Source organism: Meleagris gallopavo, chromosome 2 (assembly GCF_000146605.3).
Source record: "Meleagris gallopavo isolate NT-WF06-2002-E0010 breed Aviagen turkey brand Nicholas breeding stock chromosome 2, Turkey_5.1, whole genome shotgun sequence".
In the NCBI taxonomy this organism is placed as follows: Eukaryota; Metazoa; Chordata; class Aves; order Galliformes; family Phasianidae; genus Meleagris; species Meleagris gallopavo.
Window position 1 is genome coordinate 8347680 of NC_015012.2, and position 9301 is coordinate 8356980.

General features: G+C 40.4%; 1 protein-coding gene across 1 annotated transcript in view; it reads right to left on the reverse strand.

The window, feature by feature from the left end:
• Positions 1–3808: 3808 nt before the first annotated feature.
• MSH2 (mutS homolog 2) overlaps positions 3809–9301 on the reverse strand; it is a 25560-nt gene continuing 20067 nt past the window's right edge. Inside the window, exons 12-15 of the mRNA XM_010706490.2 lie at positions 8914–9118; positions 8279–8526; positions 5657–5829; positions 3809–4228 (exon numbers count right to left, since the gene is read on the reverse strand). Of these exons, the coding sequence (XP_010704792.1) occupies positions 4058–4228; positions 5657–5829; positions 8279–8526; positions 8914–9118 (797 nt within the window). The 3' untranslated portion in view covers positions 3809–4057. The remainder of the gene's footprint in view (positions 4229–5656; positions 5830–8278; positions 8527–8913; positions 9119–9301) is intronic.

A 9301-nucleotide genomic window follows, 5' to 3' on the forward strand; every position in this document is an offset into this window, starting at 1 on the left:
TCTCTTAATTAACCAAGAAGTTCTTGTCTAATGGACTGAACCAAAGTGAGGCAAGAGAAAACAGCAGCACCCATTAAGGTTCTTCACAGCAGTTCAGCATTAAGTGATGCTGAGCCTGAGGGCTGACACACACCCCCAGAGCACCTCATTCTGCTTGTGCACTCAGTACAGACAGATGCTTCAGAGTGGCCCTGATCTGGACACACAGTATTCTTCGCTACCTGTAGTCCCCCAGTCCCACCCAAACCAACACACACATCTAATCACCACAGGGTTAGAGACAAGCTCTGTGCAAAGTCTGAGCCCAAGGGCAGCACCACATGCTGATTTGTGCTCTATTACAAAGGCAGTAGCCAGTGCTGGGGGTGTAGAGCCATGTATTGAAAGAACAAAAACAGGGACTCTACTTGTCCTCAAAGTAGCAATTGTACCAGGTGCTCCTGGGTTCCTCTGGTTTAATGGGCAGGTGCTGGTTGTACTGATGGCCAGAACACTCCTGAAGAGAGACTGGCCTAGGTGCCATGGCTACAGCATCTCTGGGGTTCACACCAAGCACACCTCACACATCTCCCTCTCCAGGAAGGGCCAAAGAGCACACTTTTAGGCATCATCTGCAAATATCAGATAAGTGTACCGCTTACAGTGCTCCCCTTAAAACTCTCATACACATAAAACATCTTTAAGTTGCCTGGCACCTCACCTGGTTTCTTCGGACAGGGAAATCAAAGTCACAAACAGTTTATTCTTTCTCATGTAGGCAGAATAAATGAGCATCTGGTCACTAATTGTACCTCCAGCCCTCATTGTGCTGCTGGAATCGCTCTGAAATCAGTACTTAAGAGAAATGGAACCACTGAGAATGATCAAGAACAGAATAGCACAGACCCATGGACCAAACCAACAGACTCGGGGGCAGGGAGGGGGAACAAAACAAAACAAAAGCCACCCAGCCATGCAGGTGTTTTGCTTGTAGTCCACAGCTTGCTTCATAAATGCTTGAAATTTTCATGGAAACTCCCAACAGGTATATCTTGGTGACTTTGTTTTAACAAAAGGTAATGACTAGATGATGTCATCCTCACCTTGTATCAAACCAGATAAAACTGCACACACAATCCTGGACTTCAGCAGAGTATCTCCAGAATGACAAACTCCCATGCAGGCTTCACTAAATCTGGAAGGATTAGACCACCAGCACACTTGGCTGCTTTGATAGTGTTTATGAACCTGGACCAGCTGCACAAACGAAGCTCAGGACGGAGCTGGCAAGCACAAACCCACGTTCACAAAGGCCATGCCAGCAACGGGCCTGCTGCTCACGAACAAGTGAAAGCAGAGGCTGAACCACAGGGATCTGAAGGTCTCTTAGGGTTGAAATTCTTCTCCAGCCATCTTTAGTGGCATCTGCCAGTGGGCAAGGACTCAGCTTGATGCCATTCCTGTAATTTCTGATTCCAAATCAACCTTGATTCCAGTGAAGAGATACAGAGCCACTTATCAAATGCACTGTTATGTGAGATGAACTTGCATAGCTGCAAGTAGGAATAGGCATGTGGCAGAGCTGAGTCCCAGCTAAGATAACTGCTTTCTCTGCGTTCATTAGCTTAATCCTCAAGTCCTCCAGCTGTAACTGGAGCACACTGACACCAAGCAGCTCACCTGCTTTTGACCACAAACCAAAAGGCAAAACAAAGTGTCTTCTTCTTCCATGCTGGTAGGTTGCCTGTAACTGAAAGGTGGGTGGGAAAGCAATCAAAAAAAAGCAAATTCTTTCAGTGCTTGACCACATCTGCTCTTTTATTTCAACTCACCTAATGCCATTTGCATCCTTCATAAGGAGCCTTGTAGATGGAACAATAACTGCACAGACTAAAAAGACCACACCTGCAGTAGGAATACAGTGCCAAGCTTTCTCAAGCAAACGAGAAACTTGCAGTTTTATTTGAAGCTGAACGGAAGGGGCCCCAGTGCCCCTCAACAGCTCCATTGTTTTGTTCTGAAGCTTTGATGGTCTTCATGTTCTCGTCGCAGTTCTGTAATAACTGGAGCAGGCCAGGAATTGCTTCTGCCTTGTAGGTATGTTTCTGAAAGAAAAGCTAAATTGGAATTAGCAAAAATAGCCATCCTCCTGCTCACATGAAATCACACTGTCTGTAACCCAGTTTGTAAGCCGCAATGGCATATGGAGACTAAAGGGAGCCCAATCCTCTCTCGCCTATATGCGGCGGCAGCAGCACACCCAGGGACGGGGGACAGGGAAGTGCAGCACAGACGGAGGATGAGGTGATGAGTTTTAAAAACCCATCACCTTGCAGCTTTCTTCTCTGCGATTATTGAAAAGCATGAGGTGAGAGCAAACTAATGGAATCCTTTTGGTGTCGGGATGCAAAACTTTTTGTGGTACAGAGGCGTGCTGAATAAAAGTGTAGATCACAGGGTTCAAAGCAAATAAGCAGCAGTCCTTCCTGCTCAGTGAGTGAGGAACATCTTAGCGGTGTTGTAGACACAGAGAGTTTGGACATACAGGGAAAACAGAAACATCCCTGGAAAATACCTTTCTATCATGGCTATTGCCCTGGTCAGGGATGGCACGCTGCAAGGACATCTCTGGTATCACTCAGGACAGTTAGAAGATTACAAGCACCAGACATCTTTCCCGAATTCTAGCCTAACAACAAAAAAATGCTACCCACTAACAAGCTGAACAGCACTAAGCATTCCAACAGGGAGCACACAAAGGAGTTAATGCAGACTGCTGCAAGAGAGCAAGCCCTGATGCACAGATGTAGCAGCAGTACAGTCCCCAGCATACACCCACTGATATCATCTCTGCTACAGAACACAGCAAGAGTTTTCATGGTATTTTTGGCATCATTTTATTCCCATCTCTAAATGATAAATATCTTTTCCCATCAATCTTTCAACACTGCCAGCCTTAAATAAAGCTGAAGCATTCTAGAACTACAATTTAAAATGCTGAATTTCCAGTACATAAACCTGTATCCAAATGCTTTTAAAGTGTCTTGGTGTGAGTAGTAGCAGATAACGATCTCTGTATTCTTTCTTCAGACAGACAACACAAACCACAACCAACACAGAAGTTTCTGTTCACCTGTAACTTTGCCTCAGCCTATGCCTACCTTACAAAGCCACCAGAAAATGCAAGAGATACCACTATCCAGGCACAACGAGCAGGCCTGTAGGATATTTCACTTGAGCATTACCTGTCCATGCATAAAAGAAACAGTGAAGGGACCTACAGGAAAGCTGGGGAAGGACTTTTGATAAGGGCACTTTGCGACAGGATGAGTGGAAATGATTTTAAACTTTAAGAGTGTAGATCTAGAGTGGATATTAGGAAGAAATTCTTTACTGTGAGGGTGGTGAGACACTGGAACAGGTTGCCCAGTGAGGCTGTGGATGCCCCCTCCCTGGAGGCATTCAAGGCCAGGCTGGATGGGGCTGTGAGCAGCCTGGTCTAAAGGGAGCTGTGTCTGCCTATAGCAGGGGGTTGGAACTACATCATCTTAAAGGTCCTTTCTAACAAAAACCATTCCATGATTCCACCAAAGCTCCACCTGGGTACTCCTGTAAATTTTATGATGATTTTTTCTAATGGAGCACTAATAGCGCCTAACTAAAACTTTACCAAATTAATCAACATAATTGTATGGGACCAAGATTTTGTGTATGGGACGTTGTTTTTCAAGGCTGTGACAGTTGTATGCTAGCTGAAGGGTTATCTTTACTGGTGCACTTCCATTCTGGCAAAAGATTATATGATTTGAATAATTCTCTCAATCCCAAAAAAAAAAAAAAAAGCATTTTATTGAAAATTTCTAAGAGAACACAAGAAATGGGAGCTAAAGCAGAAACCTGGGTGCAGAATTTTAGTTTTCTAACAATTACAATTCAAGGAAAAAAAGCCTACATAAATCCATATGAAACATTATAGCACATAAAAACTATCAGACAAGAAGACAAGAAAGTGGTAGTTCTTGCAATCAATTAAAAAAAAACAAAAAACTTCAAGAGCTGCATCCTGTTCTCACATCTTTCATGGAGTAACTTTTGTTCTGGAAATGATTTCATTCACAAAACTGTTGTTCTTTGCCAACACATCAGCTCTCAGCTGCTTCAGCTTGGTTTTGATGTCTTCTTCTGACATATCTGTCAGGGGCAATGCTTTCACTTGACAGAGAAAATCCTGAATGATCTTTTCGCCTTCCTAAAACAGAGTGAGGGGAAGGATGGGAAAAAGGAAACAGAAAGAATTGTTACGCTGCAAGCAGGATGCTTCCAAATTACTCCAAAAATACAAAGTCCTATTCAGCATCAGGAGCTTTTCACAGACAAAACCACATTATTTTTGCACTTGCTATTATGTATAATTCAGTTATACTGTTTTTGAGAGTTCTTTCCCCATTCTATCCATGAGCAAAAACTATGAGTTGATTGACAGAGACTAATTTTAACACTGAGAGCTCTTATGCATGTTTCACATTTAATTCTATCATGTAACCACATCATGAAAAGATTGCTAGAGCAGTCATTGCTTGGGAGAGGCCATGTTACTTTTTGGATGAACTGTAAATCCAAATCAATATTTCCATATGCAAAAAGATAGAGCAAACTGTTACCAAGCAACTGAAGAGTGGCTGTCACCACTGAGAAGAGATGATAATTAAGCTTCATGCATATGCTTTTACACAAATAGGCGAAGTACAACTTCTAAACAGTTTGAACAGTGAGAACAAACATGTCAATGGACAGTGTTCAGGATTCCTGTATCAGAAACAATTTGGCCAGAACACAGATTTCTGCTTAGTCCTCTGTTTTTTTCTACGATAATACTCTACTACAAAGCATTTGTACTTCGATTTTAATATTTAGAACTGATGCAGAGTGCTTTCAGTGCAGAAGTCTCCAAAGCACTTGGTAATATAATAGCACGGCTGTCTCCTTGAACATGATGTGAATAAAGGCAGACAAATTGCGTGGAAAAGACCTCAAACGCTATGTGCCTCGAGAGTTTATGACATGTTATTTACTATCAAATATAATATGAACTGTCAAAGAATAAAACATGACACTGTATTTGTCAGAGCATTTGCCACATCTGTTTAATTTATAATCAGTTTAAAATCATGCAGCCAGATCCAACTGAACTGGAAAATGCTTCACTGTGATACCTAGTTGGCATATTGGTCATAGTGTTGCTGATGCAGTTGGAGGGAACTTCCTAATACCAGCTGGCAGGACAAACCAGAGGTCATTCACCAGTAACATGAGATTCTTACTGAGCCAAGAACAGATGCGTGAAGCACCAAAACTGAAAACAAAGGAGCAGCCTCTGCCTAAAGCAAAGTGTTTTTAAACGTAGAAAGTGCTTACAGAAGATTAGCACTTCAAGGCTTCCACATAATGGAGCATTACCAAGGTTGCAATTGTTCTATAAAAATGATAAACAAGTTACAAGGCTCGAGTTAGGAGTTACATTTTATATGCTTATGCTAAGAAAGGCACAGAGAGCCTATCAGGAAAAGGCAAAGCAAGTAGTAGGACAGCATGTGCTTTGGGGAAATCTGAGTCCTCAAACTATTTTCTTCAGGCTACCCCATGTAAACAAATGGGAAAAAAAATGCTGTTAGTAAACCTCTCTTTCTCTGTAGCATTTCTTGGCTGCTGGCTCTCCTTCAGATTCCTTGGGCCTGCCAAGGTCTTGAAACTCCTCCAGCTCCAGTGCTTTCTCTCTTGCATTTTCTATCACATGTTTTGGGAAAGCTGCCAACTCTGCTACATGTATTCCAAAACTCTGGTCACAAACACCTGGGCAGAGAAAAAAACAACCTGTAAAGAATTCTCAAGAAACAACTGGCCTGCACAGAGATTATACAAACTAATATGTAATAATTTTTCATTCTGAAGGAGTATGTGTGTGATGTGTGGTTTGGTTTTCACAGTTTCATTTCGTTTCTGGGCTATATATGATATGATAACGCAGATTAAGAATATGCTCTCATTAAATTAAGCTCTCTTAGAACAGTAACTGCAGAGCTACAGAAGTCCTTTGAGGAGAAAGGGAAAACACCCTCTAGGCAGAACAAATTTCCCATTAGCACATGAATGAAACCGAACAATATTTTTTTAAATTAAAGTGCTTCAGCACAATCTGTGGAAAATAATCATCTGCACCATTTATAAAAACATATAAGAAGTGCATTTAGACACATATATAAAGATGCTCTGGTGCATTGTCAATCCTCCTCCTCCTCCTCTGCATCAGCACACAGCTTCCTAGCTTCCAGGAAGAGTTTAATTATATCAAAACCTTTCATCTCTAAGTTTATACTTACTTCAATTAATACCCTGTTCATAGCACCAGGTTGAGAATGAAAGTTCTCACACTTGCTCAGAATATGGCAATTATACACGGTTACATAAAACCATTTTCACTTCAATATCAAAAGCCATTCTTTTATATCACCATCGTTTTGATTGGCCACCCACAAATATTACTCTATCCTTTTAGTTCTGGTCTCCAGCAAAAAGTTATAATAAATTAATTACACATTTTAAATGACAACTAAACATCTGCTAAATACTGGGTAACTGAAGAAAAGGCAAAGAAAACAACAGTATTTAGACCTTTTCTGTTTCACTAACTGTACTCACTCACTTTTGTTTTGTTTTTTTAAAGAAAATTAATATTTTTAAGCAGACATTTGTTCTCTTGATTTTGCTTTAAGAACACACATCTGCACTGACAAAGTTAACTCCAGTTTCTGCTGATAAAATCCTGGAACTGAGGCTTGTACTCAGTTTTTCTGTCAGAGTCATGAAGGATGAAGAGCAGAATGAAAATACTCTACTCATTTCCTTATCGTGCACTTTAGATTTAGTTGTACATTGCAAATCAAATAAAAGCTGTTGTTTGTTTCAAAACACAACTGCATGCGAGCTGCCTCCTCTTACATCATTGCTCCAACAAAGTAATTCTTCCAAAAAAGAAAAAGCACAAAACTAAAATCAGAACCTTATACAAAAGGCAATTTGTATATACAAATTATAATATACAATTATAATATACAAATACAATTCAGATCATGTATTTGAAGATGAAGATTTCATAATATCACATTTAATCTGATTGAGGTTTTAGTAGATACTATGCTCAACAGCACATCCAAAAAATTGGACTAATGAAAAAAAAACAGCAACACTTCAATCAAGCTCAAAGAAAAGATGTGAAGGACTAAAACTGGGAGAACTGTTCAAAGAAAAATATGAAACATGGCTTCTAGAAGGGGTGAATGAATACAGGTTAAAAAAAAAAAGAAGGAGGGGACTGAAGAGCCAGGGCCACCAACTCAGACTGACCAGGAACAAAGTCTGTACATTGCCAAGAAAACTGCATGCACAGAAAGGAGAACAGAGGCCGTTTAAGATCTCAAAAGGGAGAGCTCACAAGGAGAGAGTTAAGAGAAAAAAGACGGCAGCAAGATCTGAGATTCTCTGCTGAGCTCTGGGACAGCAGCACTTCTGGTTGTTCTTTTATTGCTCTTGCTCAGAGCAACCTCTTAGCTTTAGAGAGCAGTGTCTGAAAGCTAATTGCAAGACTACAGCCAGAGGTGAATGTAAAATTAGCAGCAATTCCACAAGTAATAGAAGGACAAGTATTATTCCATGGATTCAAAAGCAGAAGCAAGCTACTTGTTATTTTCTTATAATATCATTTTCTAAAAACTAAGGCATGCAACTTTTCTAATACCAAACTACTGCACAAATTGAGCAATGACTTTCTTCAGTAAGTAACTCTAACAATAATGAAAAAGACATCATTGAAAAAATGCCAGCAGAGAAAAGCTGTCTTTATTTCCTTAAAAAAAAATAAAAACATCCCAGAAGGATAAGTCCTTTCTGTACAATTTACAAAAAATAACTCAATTCCAAAAGGAATCTAGGAAAACAGAAAAGAACATTTTGGAGCCCTTCTTTCTGCCCTTGAAAAAGAGCAACTACAAAAGCATTAATTTGAGTGTGAGAAATAACACAGGAATTTTAACAAGTAATCATCACCATCACCAGCTGTGTTCAAAGATGGCACAGAGCCCCTGCCATTCACATTATCTATCCATAAGGAGCACGTCAGCACGTCCACTGTAAAAGCTTGGAGTACTACACATGAAATAACTTTTCATGTTCCTTTCCATTAATATTTCTTCCTCCCTCTTTCAGGAAGGAAGGAAGTCACCATTTTCACTGTTGATAGTCTTACCTGCCTTGACACGATACAGCATTGTCAGTGTGTCGTCACTGGTTAGAGCAGTAACATGTAGGTTATTTACTGTTGGAACTTGATCAGCAAGAGCTGTCAGTTCATGGAAGTGTGTAGCAAACATACAGAAAGCACAAATTTTGCTAGCAATGTATTCTGAAATAGCCCACGCCAAGCCAAAGCCATCGTAGGTCGAAGTTCCTCTTCCCAGCTCATCAATAATTATCAGAGAGTTTTCAGATGCTGTCCTAAAACAGAAAAGAATTAAGTTTGGGCAAAGCATAAACTCTGGATACTGGATTACCACAAATCATACTATGGAGGCACAGCATCAGGCACAAGACAACAACAGTTTACATGAACAACATATGAATAAAGTACACAGTGTCACAAATTATTCCAAGCTATAGCTTCTTTGGCCCATCTGGACTTTGGCCTCCTGGAAGCAGCTGCGTCTGAAGGCTGAAATAAATAGTAGGCTACTTCAAGAACTTACAGTCCTACAGTAAAGGACTAGAGGTCTCAGATCCTAAAAGAAAATCTTAAGATGCTAAAAGAACATGATAAGATGTAACATTCTTACAGCGCATCCTTTCCAATCAACACCAATCAAATGAAAGAAGTGCAGGACTTACCTAAGGATCGAAGCAGTTTCCAACATTTCAGCCATGAAAGTAGACACACCTTTCAGCTGACTGTCTCCAGCTCCTACACGAGCCAGGATACAATCCACAATGGTTATTTCTGCAGAGTCGCATGGTACAAAGCACCCAATTTGGGCCATAAGAACAATGACTCCTGTCTGTCGGATATACGTTGACTTTCCACCCATGTTAGGGCCTACAGAAGAAATTTTGCAAAGGAATTTAAAACAAGTGTCTTTTACAATTCAACACTCCTTTTAAAGGAAAGCAAGCTGAAAAAAAACCCCAAACATATAAACTTACTCTTTTTTCAGGAGAAAGAAGACTTGTCTAACAGGTGCAGCTAGGAAGGCTACTACTACAAAGGGTTACTGTTTTG